Here is an 18,404-nt window from a genome sequence, read left to right as displayed (position 1 = left end):
GACACTGAACAGTCGTAATGTCTTATGTAATACTGTGGTATGTTATTGTCCAATCAAACATTTTGTCAACACGTTGCAGATTCCATTTAGGGTCTTGCCGTCGGGCTCTCTGAATTCATCATTAGCAATTCCACATTCTACTTCGTTTCCCTCTCTTCCTCTTTCCCTCTACCCCTCTTTAACCTTCTATGCAGAGCTTGACGGCAGGCACCAAATGGCTTAATAGTTGTACATGTTACTTTTTGTGTCTTACTGATCATATCCTGGTGAAAGTTTTAATGCAACAATAGTTCATAGTATATATACCAAAGTAGGCTGTATAATAATGATGGCTCGGTCACAGTAAGTTCATATTAATGTATAGTTTGTTTGTTTTTCTTCTTCTTCTTTTTCTTCTTCTTTTTTATTACATAAAATTGGCAACCTTACATCATCATTCTGGTCTTATCTTCTATCCGTTCTCCGTTTCTTTTTCACAAACACTGATTACTCGGGGCTTACAGCCAAACAAGCTAGCTTTCATGTAGGTCCCGTCATACTTCTCTTTGATCAACCCCATTTCGATTTCGATTTTGACCAGTTATCATTACATGTAATTACTGTGTTATCACCATGTATATTGTTTGTTTTCTGCACATTGTTCACAAGGTAAAAGAACTTGTCTGGTTTCTGTTGTAATGTTCATAAATGAGAAGTATGAAAATAAATGAATTGAATTGAATTGAATATTCGAAAGGAAATCATGAATGGACATTACAATGTATATGAAATTCACAGATCCAACGCGACATGAGTCTGTTCAGAGTGTAGGCCTATTTTGAGGTGATTTTTCAGTGATTTTCCCTGATATATTATTAGTAACACGCATGTCCAGCGGGTGAGAAGACATTGTTTCATTCAAAATGTTGCAACGATAGTACCTGCATGATACACTGTACTTTCAAGAAGCTTTTGGAGCTCCTTGGCCAATTTGTGTTACAGGCAAAGAGTATACAGTTGTACGCTTCTATACTCTTTTTGGTTACAGGTGTTTACTTTTCGGATCGCTACGCAAGATTTGCAGCCACTGTTATGTGTACCTTTGCTAAGTATGACAAGTGCACAACCAGCGCATCGATCGCGCAGCATGTTTACAAACGCCACTACCACAGATAACTACGAACTGAGGTGCCATGGCTGACGACGAAGAAGAACTGCTGCGAAATGAAGAATTAGAGCATGAAGAAGGGAGCGACGATGAACAAGGTCAAGACGGGGATGACGACGACGAGGATGACAACGGTAATCATGTAACGTTTAGAAATTATTCTATTTGTTGTTTACAGTTTCTGGCCCAGGACATGACACGGACTCAGCAGTCTGCTAGCCCCACACGTTCATAATTGTGTTTGCAGCGGACCCAAAGCTAGCTGCGCTGTCATTTCTTGGACATCGCGTTTAACTGTAGGTCCAGGAAGACACTTTTACACCTCCCACGTCACGAAAGTGGCGCAGACAAGCGCAGGCACTGGTTTGAACAGAGATGACATTATGACAAGTATTGCCATAGACGTGCTTACACATATAATTTGCATTTCCCCCCGCAAAATGTGAGGTTAGAACGCAGAATATGAAAAGATTCTGTACAGACTGTATTTGATTTTTGATGTTTAAAAGCACTGTCGCTGTTAAACTGACACTGACTGCAGTGCTGTACATGTAGGAACTGTAGTGCTAAGTTTATAATGTAGATGTTTGACTAGATACCGGTCTTTAGTAGGATTAATGTTTAGGCGGTCTAGTCTAGTCATACCAGGGTTCGAAATTGGCGATGGTCCGCTGGCCATTGGCCACCCAAAATCATGTTGGACTAGCTAAAAATCATAAAATTCTGAAGTAACTAGTCCGTCTGGCTAGCCAAAATATTGCTTCAGTATCAAAATTGATTCTAAGTAGTCCGCCTGGCTAGTTAAAAAAAAAGTTAAGTGCGACCCCTGCATACATTCATTATACAATGATACGCTGTGATGTGGATAGTGGATTGACTGCTTCAATATAATATTGATGCTACATGTACAACAATTTGTGTATTAGATTACAAGTTCTGCAATATTTTTTTGTGTAGGACCTACTTTCGACTGTTTTTGGTCTGTTATTAATGTAAGCATTTGCCTGTTATTCAGATGGCGGGAATTGCATTGTAGATATTACAGGTTGCTGTCAAGGATAGCACTACTAGCTATACGTACACTGTTGAAGGCATCGCATGATTACAGATTGCAATCAAAGTGATAACAGCAGGTTATTAGTAATGGTGAATAGAAAATGGTTGACTTAATGATCAACTGCATGTCTGCTTATAACATGCTAATCAGAGATATACAACTGTACTACATGTATATTACATAATACCCCACCCCTCATACATCCTCAGCTCAGAGATACTCGATGCACATGTACCACTGTTACATCAAGAATGTGCTTGCAATAAAAAAGGAGATAAGTTTCAAGAAACCATGATGTACCCCAAAAAATGACTGATCTGTAAACCAGCTACTGTTTATTTATTTACTACTATTCATTATTTATTACAGTATTTTTTAACCCATATGACATGTAGAGTTCTTGAGCCAAAGTTTGCTACAGTGAGTAATTTGTTTCATGCAAGTACATTTTGTAAAATTCACTTTCACAAGCTTATGTACAATTTTGTGTATATGTGTATGTACATTTCTTGTGTCATGGATTCATTGTTGTTGTTGAATGTATGATGGTGGATATATAGCAGTTTATTTAACTGGTCCAAAACTTGTATTTTAAAAGAAAAAAATGTGTGTGCATGCTATTACAGCATTTTTCATATTACTGGTATTCTGGAGCACATACATTTGTATGGGCTTATTCTATTTAATTTCATTTTTTTTTCAATGAATACTTCAATGAAGGTGTGAGTGTTCATAGGAGACAGTGAAGTCATAATCTTTTTTTTTTTTTGTCTGTTTTACAATGTACCTGTGGCGATTGTCATCTCTTCATGCAGATATCAACATCTTTGAAAGACTGAGATTGCAAATACGAGGAAGGGTGGACCAAGACAGTGTCAGCAAGAGGCCAGACAAAATAACCTATGACCCTTCAAGGCCAACAACGCATTCGGTGGGTTAGTGGAATGGTTCAAGTGATTATGTTAGAAGGAATTATATGCTTAAGTTAATCTTAACTATTTCTATCAATAAAAACCCAGTTGACAGTGACAACTTTCAGCTGATCAGTCGAGCAGGATAGCAGAGATTTTCATGGCCATTTTGTTTTGCCAGTTGAAAACTGCAGATGTGCTTCCAGGCACCGTTTCTTGAAAGTTGTCAGCCCTGGCAAGTTGTTAGTCTCTGACAATTTTAGTGGAATCCCTGGTTGTAATTGGCTGAGAAGCTTTGGTCACTGGCTGTTACTATGGTAATCAGAGACTGACAACTTTGCAGGGCTGACAACTTTTATAAAATGGTGCCTACATAGGTGATCACTTTCCAGACTCTTCCTTGTACATAGTATACTTTGTATCTATTAGAGCAATTGATTGAGGTCAATATCTGTACTTGGGTTCACTTTCCTCCTCCTCCTCCCCCTCATCTTCCTCCTACTCCTCATCTTCACCAATTATTGACCAATACCATTATTGTCTACACCCTTTAACCTATCTTGTGTTCATTTTCGGAACAATTAAATCAAACTGCACAAATGGGATATCCTGCTAAGTATTGCTGCCTCTCTGATCCACTTTCTGTCTGCAGTATCTGGGTTCCGACCTGGAGGAATACAGTGGCCGGACGGTGCTTGATGATGAATGCTCTGTGTCTCTGCCCCTGGTCCAGTTTCCAGGCGTGGTTCTTGTTCCGGGAGAGACCCTTCCCTTGCACCTCTTCAATCCTCGGCTGATCAGCATGATGAAACACATATTACACAACAATCGCACATTTGGCATGCTGTATGAGAGGTTCGAGAGACATTTCATAACCATCTTTTTTCTTTTTCTTTTTTTTTCTTTTTTTTTTTTTTGGGGGGGGGGTCCATTTGGAAGACACTGCATCCAGCATTCTGGCAGCATTCCACTGCACTCGTTTGATTTGATTCTCATTGATTTGAATTCAGATACAATTTTTGATTTGGATACATTGTTTCTGCATGGAAAAATTAAATGCATCACCCCAAAAAACAAACAAGTCATGGTAGTTTGCATATGATAGAGGGTAAATATTAAGACAAATTTTCACGAAAGGGACAAAATAAAGTTGGTAAAATAAGATTATCAAAAGTACAGTATACTGTAGGAGCGTTCCGTGTTGATGTTAAAAAATCTAACCATTAATATTTTCCATCCCTGCTTCTACTTTCACCATACCTGGACTTACTGTGAGTTTCAAATTGATCAACACTGATCAATTACATTCGTACTTCAGGTTGGAAATTTGTTTTGGAAGAAAAATCAAGAGCCTATATTTTTTTGGTAGTGTTTGACTTTATCTAAAGTGAATCAAAGTTTGTTTAGTTATGTGATAATTTAACACATACATGTATCTACAAGTTCTTGATGTCTTCATTAAATGCACTTTATGTTTATTTACTTGTTTAAGGAATCAATAAGGATAAATCCTATAAAGAAACATGTTTCATATTCACAATATTTCACGATGCACTGTTTGCAGATTGCAGAATAGGTCATTATTACCATTCAAGTTTTCATGGATAGATGAAAATGACATCCTCATCTCAAATGCAGCCGGGACAGAGCCGCCAGACATGATGGCAACATCCCAGATGTGGGAACGACAGCAGAGATCTTCAGTGCCAAGGAGGAGGATGAGGGAGGGGTGGAGACGATGCGAATCAAGGCCATGGGAAGACAGAGGTTTAAGGTGATGGAGACAAGGCGACAGACGGACGGGTAAGACCATATGCTCAGATCCTTTGTCTCATCCAAAGGGTTACTCACAGATAATAAACAAAACTAGAAAAGCACTTGGAGAGTGCAGACCTCCGCCACGCAGCTCATTTCAACCATACACGTATGCTGAAAATCGCTCCATTTCCCAATGCAGAAACCTTTGGTTTGTGTCATCAGCTTCCAGCAGCATGACACATAGCCCCAAGCAGAGCACACACTTTATTATAATACTGTGGAAAAACGAAATAAATTCGAACTTGAACTTGAAGATATAGCCAGGTTTTGCTGGAAGTTTGGGCGAAGTGTACATGACTCTCTTTTTAACTGCAGGATTCTGATTGGTCACTGTACATGACTCTCTTTGACTGCAGAATTCTGATTGGTCACTGCACATGACTCTCTTTGACTGCAGGGTTCTGATTGGTCACTTTACATCACTCTCTCTGACTGCAGGATTCTGATTGGTCACTGTACATGACCCTCTTTCACTGCAGGATTCTGATTGGTCACTGTACATGATTCTCTTTGACTGCAGAATTCTGATTGGTCACTTTACATGACCCTTTGACTGCAGGATTCTGATTGGTCACTTTACATGACTCTCTTTGATGCAGGATTCTGATTGGTCACTGTACATGTCTCTCTTTGACTGCAAGATTTTGATTGGTCAATGTACATGACTTTCTTTGACTGCAGGATTCTGATTGGTCACTGTACATGACTCTTTCACTGCAGGATTCTGATTGGTCACTGTACATGATTCTCTTTGACTGCAGGATTCTGATTGGTCACTTTACATGGCTCTTTGACTGCGGGATTCTAATTGGTCACTGTACATGACTCTCTTTGATGCAGGATTCTGATTGGTCACTGTACATGACTCTCTTTGACTGCAAGATTTTGATTGGTCAATGTACATGACTTTCTTTGACTGCAGGATTCTGATTGGTCACTGTACATGACTCTTTCACTGCAGGATTCTGATTGGTCACTGTACATGATTCTCTTTGACTGCAGGATTCTGATTGGTCACTTTACATGGCTCTTTGACTGCGGGATTCTAATTGGTCACTGTACATGACTCTCTTTGATGCAGGATTCTGATTGGTCACTGTACATGACTCTCTTTGACTGCAAGATTTTGATTGGTCAATGTACATGACTTTCTTTGACTGCAGGATTCTGATTGGTCACTGTACATGACTCTCTTTTACTGCAGGATTCTAATTGGTCACTTTACATGACTCTTTGACTGCAGGATTCTGATTGGTCAGGTGATGATCCTGCCAGAGAGGAAGGTGGCAGACCCCTTACAGTGCATCCGCTGCCATTCCCTGGACCGCAGGAGGATCGTACCCCACCACATCGCCCCCTCCCGCAGCGACGGAGGGGTGCGGTGGCTGAAGGAAAGGCGGAAGCGGTACCTCTCAGAGGCCAACTTTACCTGGTGGCCCCCCTGGGTCTACGAGATGTATGATTGTGTGAGTTTGTGGGGTTAGAAATGAAAAGGACATTTCTTTGAGGGGGAGGGGGGTAGTTGATGGGAAGGGTAAAAGGAGGAATACAATGTCTTGTTTGGAAATCATTGCTTTGGAAGAAAGGGGTTGACTGTGATGATGGCACTTTAGGTCAATCTAAATCACAGCAATCACTGAGGAAATTGGTGGGCATACGGAGAATGATCGGTGTTTATAAGATGGAATTCCACACCAGTCATGGTCAGGGTGAGTTTGATGAATAAAGTAAAATCAATTGAAGAGAATTTGAGAAATTTATCAGACTTGGACATGAAATTAGAAAATAGAAAGTTATGGAATTCTAAAGAAAGGTAGTGTAACATTTTCTTATGTACAGTCACTCTCACAATGAGATGGAAAAAAAAAATAGTACTGGTACTCTAGGTTCTGTAGTAGATATGCAAATTAGACATCTCCTGTACTAGCCAACTGTATATTCAGACTTTGACCCTATTTGTACTGCTGTGGCCTCTGATTGTGAGTTTTATGGGTTATTTCACTGGACTTCATCCTTGATGTTTGTTGGCAGGATGTGCTGATGATGAGGATCAAACAAGAGCTGAGTGGCTGGTATGAAAACTCCATGCAGCTGAAGACGGTGCCAGCTAACCCATCAGGTAAGAGTTAAGTTTCCTCCTTAGTTTGGGTTTCACCAGGCACTTTTTTTCCCTCAAGGCTCACTGAATAGAACGGTCATGTAATTTGTTCAGATTCTATGCATGCTTTGTTCACAAAAGCTGCCCTTAACAACCACAAAGCTTGCTCCATTTAGCAACAGATAAGTGAATTGCTGCGTATGGAACTTAGTGGGAGGGAGCAGGTGAACTCGGCTGAAGGCCAACTTTGCATATTTTGTTCAAACGCACAACTACGCACAAACGGATCACTGAATCACAACATGCAACGGTACATTGAAAGAGTCCTGGCCAGTGTCTAAAAATGTATTTCAAGCATAGCTTGCAATTTTCTCTACAACTTTGCTGCACTGCATTTATAGCATAAATGCTTCTGTAAAGAGGCTTTGAAAAAGAATGTTTTCCAAAAGCACTTGTGTATTTCGGTTGCACTTGTCTATTTCAGTCTGAGAATAATGTGGCACACAGGTCCACCCCAGGACACACAAAGTTCAAATGGTTTTACAGTGTGACATAGTTCACAGTGACCCAAGTCAACAGTATTGCTTGCCATCTCATCTTACTGCAGACTTCTCATTCTGGGTGGCCAGTAACATGCCCCTGGATGACAGCCAGAGAATCAGCCTGCTGAGGATAAACTCTGCTGTGCAGCGGCTCAGAAGGGAACTAGAACTCTTACAGAAAGTATGACCTTTGAACTGTGAGGTGGTGATGAACTCACTTCAAATTTGTTTTTCTCCTTAAAGTCACTGTTGGGCAGGGGGTGGAGTGTTTTAATAGCACTTTTGCTTTTCACTTCTTACGAGATTTGCTCTTCCTTTCAAGTGATCCTATGTCTGGAAAGCAATTTCTTGTATTTTTCTTTCCTTAGGTATAAACATATGTATATATACAATGTATTCAAACTGTATAACCAAAAAAAAAAAGTTTTGAAATGTGCATGCAGTCATAACTTTGTCGGGTTGGAAGGGAAATGAAATATTGGATGTTCACCAAGCCATAAATGAACAACAGCAGTTAATTCATTTCCTAACGATTACATAAATGTGTGCTGTCATTATCTTTTTCCATCAGAACAATGATGCACATTCAGTGCATGTTTCTCAAAACTGCGCCCCCTTCCCACCCCCACCCCCCAAGAAAGTTAAGCTTTTCTTTCATTTTTTTTAAAAAACTAACCCATGACCTCACTTGCCACTCAATGCTTTGGAAAATATATGAGATAATGTATTTGAGGTAGTTTTGCTTTGCAGACAGATATGAAGATAATTGTACATGACTGGCAGCATACAATTACAACTTTAACAACTCCACTCATTAAAAATGATGTTTTTTAGCCCCAAATATTTCATGCCTGCAAAGGATGCAATGGTCACTTTTTCTCTTCATTTCCACCTCATATCCCATAGTGTACAATGCTCTGCTGTGGAGAGTGCTACACTCAGATTGCAAATAAAAGCGATGTCTTCAGGTAAGTAGTTTTAACGCCTTATAAATCATCCTTGTGAGTTCATTTTGTTATCTCTGAGCAAATTGTGGGAGTGGCTGATTATGTGTACATTGATAGTAGAAAATTGTACTGGACATCAATCAAGGCATGATGGAGTTGTGTATGTATCAGTGCTATGTATTGTGAGGCAAGTTTTCTAGCCAAGTAGATGAAAAAATTGTTTGCAGTAGAAGAGGATTTAAAGTATTATTACCATATCAGACATCTGAGCTGTGGTTCTACAAAATTGTATTCCACTCGTTTTACGTACCAGCAGCTTGAACAAGGGTGTAATTCTTATATCCCCCTCTTTTACAAATGCCTATGGGATTTACGTGTTAAGAAATAGGGGAATATAGCATTCAGGCATTTGAGGACTCGGTGATGAAAATTCGCTGTTGATGTGAGTTTTGCAACAGAGGGCAAATCCCATATGCTATCACATAGAAATAGGAGACGGTCGCAGCACAGTGTGTAAGCGCTTGTGTGACTGTGTGCGCTGGCTGTTATGCACGCTGCATGCCTGAGCTGTGCATGTGTGCATCCATGGTATGGATGTATCGTAGTAGTGGTGTAGAGCTCAAGCTGGCACCGATTGGAAATTTATTGTGAAGTTGAAAAAAGTTTACATTGAAATAGTTTATGTTACTGCTCAAGATGTGGGTAACAATAGTGAAACCGGCATGGACTGGTTGCTTTCTGGGGATACGACATTAATCGCCCTCACTAGAATTGTAAGTAATAATAAAAATATAAACTGGCTACTTTTGGAGGATACAGCATTAATTGCTTTCACTAGAATTGTATTGCTCTCGTCTTTGACACGGGCAATACAATTCTAGTTCAGGCGATAAATGTATCCCTCTCAGGGCCAGTCCATATTATTGATATACTCGGGATGCTGAAAACTTCTCTCACGAACAGGTGGTAAAAAAACAAAAGGTTGGAGGTTTGAATCAGATGGGGGCTAGTAATGGTGGTGGGCAAAATTCTCTAAACTCCATGATCAGAACAACAAAGTGGAGTACATGCAAATCCCATTTCCCCTTTGCTCCTATCCAGCATGTCGCTTGATGGACCGATGGCTGCGTACGTCAATCCGGGAGGGTACGTCCACGAAACGCTGACCGTCTACCGCGCCCAGAATCTGAATCTCGTCGGGCGGCCATCTAAAGAGAACAGCTGGTTTCCAGGGTAAGTCGGCAGTACATTGTATAGGACATGCTTGAACTACCAGCAGTTTTCAATGCTAGGTTGTGTTGCATAGCTGTGACCCTCAAGGTAATGATATATTTTGCAATAATTGTAGTGGTAGTTGTGTGGTAAGTGTTAAGATTTATGGTGGAAAGAGGAAAAGTAGGAGTAATAGCAGATGGAAGTAGTAGTATACAAATGATGCACAGGATAGAGTGCGTTAGTGTAGGCGTATAGTGCACTCGAGGGTATTTACAATTGTGAAACATGCACGAGGCGAAGCCGAGTGCATGTCGCACTACATTGTAAATACCCGAGAGTGAGCTATGCCTCCACTAACGCCACGAAATAATCCTGTGCATCATTTGTTCTATAAAATGGGTCGAAAATTCGAAAACTAACAGCATTTTTCAGCGTTTTTCACGTACCTTTGTGGGTCAAGACGTCCGAAGATGTTCGTCCCAAACATTTACGCACGTCGCACTCAGAAATCCCGCACATACAGTATAAGTATGATGGGGGGTTGGGTTTCCGGACACTTAAGTTCCTGCATGAAAACTTACTTATTTTACGTAGAATATGCACCCTTTACCTTAAAGACTTGATATAGACTCCTCATATAGGCGTACTAGACAACATACTCTGAAAACGGCGTGAGAATGAACCTGCTAAATCGTTGGATTTGCCCTTCAAAGTGACTCCATGTACGCGTCCGGTCCCACAACGCTTGGTCTACTGTACTGTACAAAGTGTACGTAAGTAGAGCATACGTACGCCACACATGTTACTACAGTATGCACAAGGGAAGAAAGGCCGGCCGGCCGGCAGCCCGAACTAGAAGTTGTTTACAGGATTGACAGCACGTATGCATGCAATTCAAAGGAGCCGCCGCGCGCACAGACGATCGGCAATAGGATTTAACACGCAGTGCAATGGGACTAGAATAAAGGAAGCACACGTGACTCATTTCAGCGCTTCCTATTGGCTACATTCTTGAACCCATTTTATAATAGAATTTAATAGCAGAAGTAGAAATACTGTGGTCTGTCATAATAAATGACATTGACATATTACAATCTTTTAATCTTTTTTAATCTTTTTTTCTTGCCCCAAAGTTCAACGTATATTTTTGTCCCCACCGAACGAGTTCGGGCAGGGGACTATGAAACGGGCTCTGTACGTGTGTCCGTGTGTCCGTGTGTGATCAAAATGCTACAAAATGCTACTCCTTCGCCATTTCTAACCCGATTTCGATTCCGTTTGCTTTATGTTATGGCGCTAGGTGAGGGCTTCAAAACTTCTACACAGAATTTTGACTTTTGACTTCTTTGACCTTTGACCTTGATTTTTGACCAGTATTGTACATTTTGCTACAAAATGCTACTCCTTCGCCATTTCTAACCCGATTTCGATTCTGTTTGCTTTATGTGATGGCACTAGGTGAGGGCTTCAAAACTTCTACACAGAATTTTGACCTTTGACTTCTTTGACCTTTGACCTTGATTTTTGACCTATATTGTACATTGGCTACAAAATGCTACTCCTTCGCCATTTCTAACCCAATTTCGATTCCGTTCGCTTTATGTGATGGCACTAGGTGAGGGCTTCAAAACTTTTACACAGAATTTTGACCTTTGACTTCTTTGACCTTTGACCTTGATTTTTTGACCTATATTGTACATTGGCTACAAAATGCTACTCCTTCGCCATTTCTAACCCGATTTCGATTCCGTTTCCTTTATGTGATGGCACTAGGTGAGGGCTTCATAACTTCTACACAGAATTTTGATCTTTGACTTCTTTGACCTTTGACCTTGATTTTCGACCAGTATCGTACATTTTGCTACAAAATGCTACTCCTTCGCCATTTCTAACCCGATTTCGATTCCGTTTTGCTTTATGTGATGGCACTAGGTGAGGGCTTCAAAATTTTCTACACAGAATTTTGACCTTTGACTTCTTTGACCTTTGACCTTGATTTTTGACCTATATTGTACACTGGCTACAAAATGCTACTCCTTCGCCATTTCTAACCCGATTTCGATTCCGTTTCCTTTATGTGATGGCACTAGGTGAGGGCTTCAAAACTTCTACACAGAATTTTGACCTTTGACTTCTTTGACCTTTGAACTTGATTTTTGATCTATATTGTACATTTTGCTACAAAATGCTACTTCCGGCGGGGACATATATTACGCACAACATAATTTCTACTTTTCCTTGTTGATTTTGTATTTATTTTCAACAAAAAGATCTATCAAGTAATTAACTGGTCCAAAGGAGTTTTAATGAGAGGTATTTGTAGTATTAGTTGTGACAAAATTAGTAGTAGTATTGTTGTTGGAGCATTATTAGCTGTTGGAGTAATAGTGAAAGCTTTTGAAATATTGGTGAATCTACAGCTGTAGTTGGTGATGGTCTTTGCAAGGGTGATAGAGAGTGGCACATTTTCTGTTCAAAACACCGTTGTTCAATGTTTTCATTCCAATTGACATTGAATGAGGAATATAATGGTGATTGGACTACCACATTGACAAAACTCATATCATAATTTCACCTTATCATTGTCAGTAATTGCGAGATATGTAGTACAATGATATTTCTTGTATAGGCAGAGTCATTAAAAGAAAACATACCCTATAAAACTGGAATCGGGAAGAGAGACGGGTTTAAGTGACATCCCTCCTCATTACCAGTCACTATCTAAGGTTACTGCACTACCCTATGAATAATAACTTCCACATAATCAGACAGTCACAACAGGTATTTTCACCTCATAATGGACAATTTTTGACTTGGCCTGCAATTGGTGTTTCTACATTAATTCAATTTAGTTAAACTTGGCTTTATCATAGCAATTTGCTACTGGTAGATGTATGATAGCACACAGAAAGAAATTTGAAGACAAAAATAAAAAATGAATCAGACACAAAAATTCATCATCAAATGTATGTGTCTGCCCCCTTCCCTACCTTTTTGACCAGCTACGCTTGGACCATACTCCAGTGTCGCAACTGCACAAGTCACCTGGGCTGGAAGTTCACCGCCGTCGAGAGGAGGCTGCGGCCGGAGAAGTTCTGGGGTCTGACGCGGTCGGCTTTGAAGACGGGTCTCCAGACGGATGAAGAGGAGCACAGCTTCCCTCTAGAGTAGACAAATCAACAGCATGGGTTCCTGGAACCATGAGCATGGTGCCAGTGCACACCCCACCAAATATTTGAAATAAGGGGAAGGGGCTTATTAACCATCAAGGGGGAGTTCCAGACCAGTTAAAAGATAGTCTGAAAAGAAAGACTAAAATCTTGTAAGCACAATAGTGAAAATTTACTCAAACTTGGACAAAGCTTAGGGATGTTCACTATTTCACTATTTTTGTTTTTTATTTTTTGCAAAATGGTTCTGAAACAGTTGATATGAATGAGCTGATGATGTCATCACCTCAAGAATTTCCATTAATTGTGTCCCAAAAAAATAATGAAAATTCAATTATTCTGCTATCAAATTGTAAAACAGAATGTCATTCTTGGCTGAATAAATTCAAAATATATTAGTCAGATATGTTACTGTATGATTAGGATTTGAAACTGGGGCATAATTGATTTTGCACGAAAGTGGACATTTCAGAATTCTGTGTACAAAGTATATGGCAAGGTGTGAGGTGATGACATCATCAACTCACTCATTTGTATATTCATGTTGACTGTTTGAGAAATGTTCTTTGAAAATTTCCAAAACTTCACAATTTCATTACTTCCTTAGATGAAAATTGCACTGTTGTGCTTATGAAATGTTACTCTTTCTTATTACATGACCTTTTAACTGGTCTGATTTCCCCTTTACCATGCCTCTCAATGTGCCCAGTGCCCAAAATGCTAACCAGTCAGTGCCACATCTGATTGGATATGTAGGGGAAATAAGAGTTCAGGCGACTCCTGTTATAACGAAGTCCTTGTCGGGACTGGCAGTTTTCTTTGGTTGCATTGAAATTTCATCATCGCCAAATAACAAAGTATATCATTAAGATATATAGACAAAAATTTTGTCACCTGAATTTGCACTTCGTTTAAATGAGAGCCTTGTTACATCCATGTTCATGATAACAGGAGTGCACTGTTCTTATTTCTGGCGAAGATTAAAGGCAATCAAGTTAAACATGATGCTGAGTGATGATCTAATCAGTGGAATCAGCCATGCATGTTTCACAATATACCACAAGATCAACAGGCACCCAGAATGACTGTGTGTCGGTGGCTAGTAAATGCAAAAAGGGCACTTTGCACCAGGGCATGCATATGCAAGTGTGACCTGTTCAGGGTTACCCCTCTCCCCCCAGCTAATATCTCAAAATAGATTATTTATTTATTGTCGATCCCAAGATTGATGCCTTCCTTCAGCTTATCATGTTGAATGTGATCCCCATATATAGATACATTCACAGATGAGAATGAGACATTTGAGAGCTACGAGGGCATTGGTGGTACATGAGAAATACTCTACTTAACTCGAAATAAGCCAAATATGCCAAACAACAACAGCAAAAGCTAGACGAAAGTAGCATGGGATATAAGTCAAAGATGAGAACCAGGGGATTCGATTTGAATTGTAAATGACATCTGCCTATTTGCCTTCCAGTTTATTACAATAGAAACAATGTGCATCTCAAACAATGCTACAACTGTTGTACTGGGTAGTATACACATATGAAAACAACATTGCAGCCTCCTATTCAATGATATCCATCAAATTGATACTTCATCCTCATGTGGTGTATATACCTAAACAATACTTCAACTTCATTATACCATAATACTGCAACTACACATACCATTGTATATGATGAAAAACATTTCTTCACTTGCATTATAACATGATACCATATAATACTTACTGTGTAAAGATCAAACAAAAAGGCATTGCATGATCATAGTAGATGGTGTATTACTGTTCAACTTCCAGTTGTGTCCAGTTTTCATTGCCAAATATTCAAGTCAGATGTTTTGAGAGGCCAAGGTTGCAACGTTAGCCCATTTGTTCCTCTTGTCGTGATAGACACAACAGTAGATCTGCTCTGTAAAAAGCTGAATAATATGTCAAAAAACAGTATTATGTCATGATTACAACAGATGGTTTGAAAAGATTAACTTGAAAATGTATTTCATACTTTATACCTTGGGGGTTTGTCCATATGTGCTCTCAATATCATGCCAATGTCATGCATGCCAGATGCCTTGTCACATTGCAATCAAAATTTTGATAACCCAGCTTTGGAGTGCAGATTGACCTGAAATGTAGTACAGACTTTATACCGTGGGAAGTCCTCCATGTGTGCTCTCAATATCATTATGTCAGATGCCTTGTTACATTGCAACCACTATTTTGATAACCCAGTTTCGGAGTGCAGATTGTGCAAGATGTAGGGTTGGTGTGGGGCAAGGGTCGATCATGTGATTGTCATACAGAAGGGTTTTTTTGTGGTATCATTTCAATGGTCAAGATCAGTGGCATGACTCATAATGATTATCAATAGCTGACCCTGTTCTTGGTAGAACTTGATAAAACTTTGCTTCTTTTTGACCAAAGTTCAAATACTGAAAGGTTTCCACATCAATTTGTCAATTGCCAACTAGTTTTCTGTGGCAATATGAGACCTGAAATTTTAGGCTTTTGAACGGAGTTCATGGACCCTAATTACATCATACAATGAAGGTTTGTTATTGTAACCCAAATACATCAACACATTACTTCTTTGTGTGCACACAAGCTCATCAGATAGGATATCAGACAACTATTGACTGTGTCTTCGTGTGCGCTGGGTGTTTTGTGAAAGTGACAACAGTTGTCCATGTCATAATTGTAATTTGTCATTAGAGTGGAATAAGGCTATGAAATTTTGGAAGAGCTTTTTATTTTCTCATCAAACAGTAACTGTGGTGATTCTCATCCATGCGAGAGTGTTTGCCAGGTATAAGCATGTTGAGGAATGATATAAAAACCATAATCATACAGAACAGGTGAGATTCAGTACACTCATTCAAATTACATAGCACCTCACCTTCTAAAGCTGATAAGTAATCTAGTATAAAGTATATTCATGTGGTACACAGACCCCCCCCCCCCCCCCCCCCCCCCCCCCCCCCCCCCGCGCCTACCAAACCTGAAAAGGCTGTTCATGTGTAGATCATGGGTAGAGTACAATATAATATCATAAACTGCAAAATACAGGTGTATATCATTGAATATTGATGTTTGTGCTTCATACGTATGTATATCACAAGTGATACGGAAAGGAAGCAGCCAACTCGTAGACATCACATAAATTCTGCTACTTCCCTCCAGCGTTGATGTTCAATAGATGTGCATTAAAGCCACTGTGTTTAAGTTAAAATGTTATCATGTTATGCTGTAATGACAGGAGTGCAGTGTGCAAACACCACACACAGATTTAAAGGTGGTTTATTGGCAGGAGTATACCAGTATTCCATTTTTCCTATTTCCCGTTGAAATGGAGGTGCTGTTTTCTTGCTGTACTGTCAGTGTATAGCCACAATTGTATCTTACTGTGAATGATTGTGCAAATAACACACTCATGGCATAGTACAACTCAGAAAATGAAGGTTTAGAAGTTAACAATGATGCGATAGTAATCTTATTTACCATCTGTACACTCACATTTATGGATGCATACCTTTGCTGTAGATGTAAGTTCAAGTCACACCAGGTTTACCTTTATTGTTGCTTCTCATGCCTTGATTGCTATGAACTGAAATGACTTCTTATAAAGTGAGAAATTTCATTCTGGAACAACAGCAAAACCCACCAAAGAACAAACATGAAACAATCAGAACTTTTCCGAAAAGGTAGATTGGTCTCCCCACCCCTCCCCCAATGGTTTGATTCATATTGATCTCATTTTATGCTTCGGGACAAATTCATACCCTGCGCATTGTTGAAATGAGGTATAATCAGTTTAATTATGCAGAGAAAACTGGGATAATCGAGTGCAAATTTGATCCCAATCTCACCTTCATGTTCACATGTTGGAGTAACAAGGCCATATCAACTCAAAGCTACAGGGGCTGTAGAACTGATGCCAAGCGGAATCATGTCTAACGTTATTATTTATATTTCTCCAATTCGATTTCAAGCATGTTGATTCACAGATGAATTTTTTATTATATTAATGTGTTCATTCAAATGCAAGGTTTGTTACACCTTTATTCACCCACAAACTTTTACTGTGCAAACGCCAGCTTTAGAGTTGTAGAACAGTGGGGCACAGCGATTAAATCAAGCTTTCATTTTCTGTGTACCCCATTTTTCACGAGATATATTTTCCCATTATTTTGCCACCAAAAGCTGTATTGTATGTACATGTATATGAAGAAGATGTCTCTTTATCTCTTTCTGCCCAACAGGATAAAATCCTTTGAGTGTTGAGTATAAATGCAATAAAATATTATGGTGAATGTTGTATGCAGTATGTATGTAGTTTTGTGTAGCATTCTTGGTTGGGTCAAAGGTCAAGTTATTTCTTATCTTGTGAGGGTTTTCTTTCAGCCAGCACTTATATTACTTGCCAGGACTTAAGTGTGAATGATCATATGCTTGAGTTTGTATATGTTTATATATATATATATATATATATATATATATATATATATATATATATATATATTATGTATTATACACATATGTGTGTGTATATATATATATATATACATATACACTATATATAATGCTGTTTATATATTATGCATGTACATTCATTTGTCTTTAAGTGTTTGTTAATTTATGTAAGCATTAATGCACACACACACACACGTACAGTTGGTACATAGGTATATGGTTAGATTCAGGTGTAGATGCAGATATGGTGTTAGATTACTGATGACGAGGTCGCAAGTTAAGCGAAAATAAATGCAGATGTAAAAAAAAGCAACAGCAAACAAACACTGAAAGGCTCATGGGACATTTTTTTTTTGTACAACGTAGTAGGCAAAAGAGGAAAAATTCACGAGTAAAAAAAAAAAACTTTGGTGGTCAAGGGACTTCCAAATGATTGCCTCTTGGATAAGCAGTATGATTTCACAAAGATGGAACCACAGGAATGGAAAAGAAAATGAAACGCAATGTACTAGCACTGAACCATCAAGGCCTAGGAGCATTTGCTGCAGAAATTATCTTGTAATCATTGAACTGGCAACGGTGAATTTGACTGCGTATACTTATATTGGAGAAACATTACATTAGGGAACGGGTTGATATTCATTATAAATAAATCATTAAATTCATTAGAGAAACAGTAAAGTAGTTGTTTAAGCCCTGTTGCCAATTTAAGAAGCAGTTATAAACTTGAAAGAAAGAGGCTTCTGAAAATTCAGCAGCTGAAATAAACAAAACTAGACGGATGAAAGGGACTCAAATGAGACAATTTCATTTTTACTCTGCCTTTTGAAATGCAATGTACTAACAATAAATATGCAAAAGGAAGTATATATATATATATATATATATATATATATATATATACATACATACATATACATGTGTAATTAATAAAAAAAAAGGATACAGGACCAAACCTCAGACTTGTGATTTTTGTTACTTGATACATTAACCACGCAATGTTTACGCATTTTTGTTGTTGTTAT

At 38.9% G+C, this 18,404-nt stretch overlaps 1 protein-coding gene across 1 annotated transcript; it reads left to right on the top strand.

Moving 5' to 3' along the window:
• Positions 1-1,154: 1,154 nt before the first annotated feature.
• LOC139740585 (protein cereblon-like) lies at positions 1,155-13,392 on the top strand. Its single transcript, XM_071651172.1, has 10 exons — positions 1,155-1,281; positions 3,020-3,135; positions 3,768-3,970; positions 4,754-4,918; positions 6,177-6,399; positions 6,965-7,052; positions 7,639-7,754; positions 8,480-8,541; positions 9,622-9,753; positions 12,738-13,392. Exons 1-10 carry the CDS (start codon positions 1,173-1,175, stop codon positions 12,904-12,906), a joined length of 1,383 nt encoding a protein of 460 aa, XP_071507273.1. The 5' UTR covers positions 1,155-1,172; the 3' UTR covers positions 12,907-13,392.
• The last annotated feature ends 5,012 nt before the right edge of the window (positions 13,393-18,404 follow it).

Source organism: Diadema antillarum, unplaced genomic scaffold (assembly GCF_040938485.1).
Source record: "Diadema antillarum isolate AM-2024a unplaced genomic scaffold, OU_Dant_1.0 seq00000861_RagTag, whole genome shotgun sequence".
NCBI classification, from domain to species: Eukaryota; Metazoa; Echinodermata; class Echinoidea; order Diadematoida; family Diadematidae; genus Diadema; species Diadema antillarum.
The sequence above is the reverse complement of the archived record's forward strand: the minus strand, read 5'-3'. Positions and strand labels throughout refer to the sequence as shown.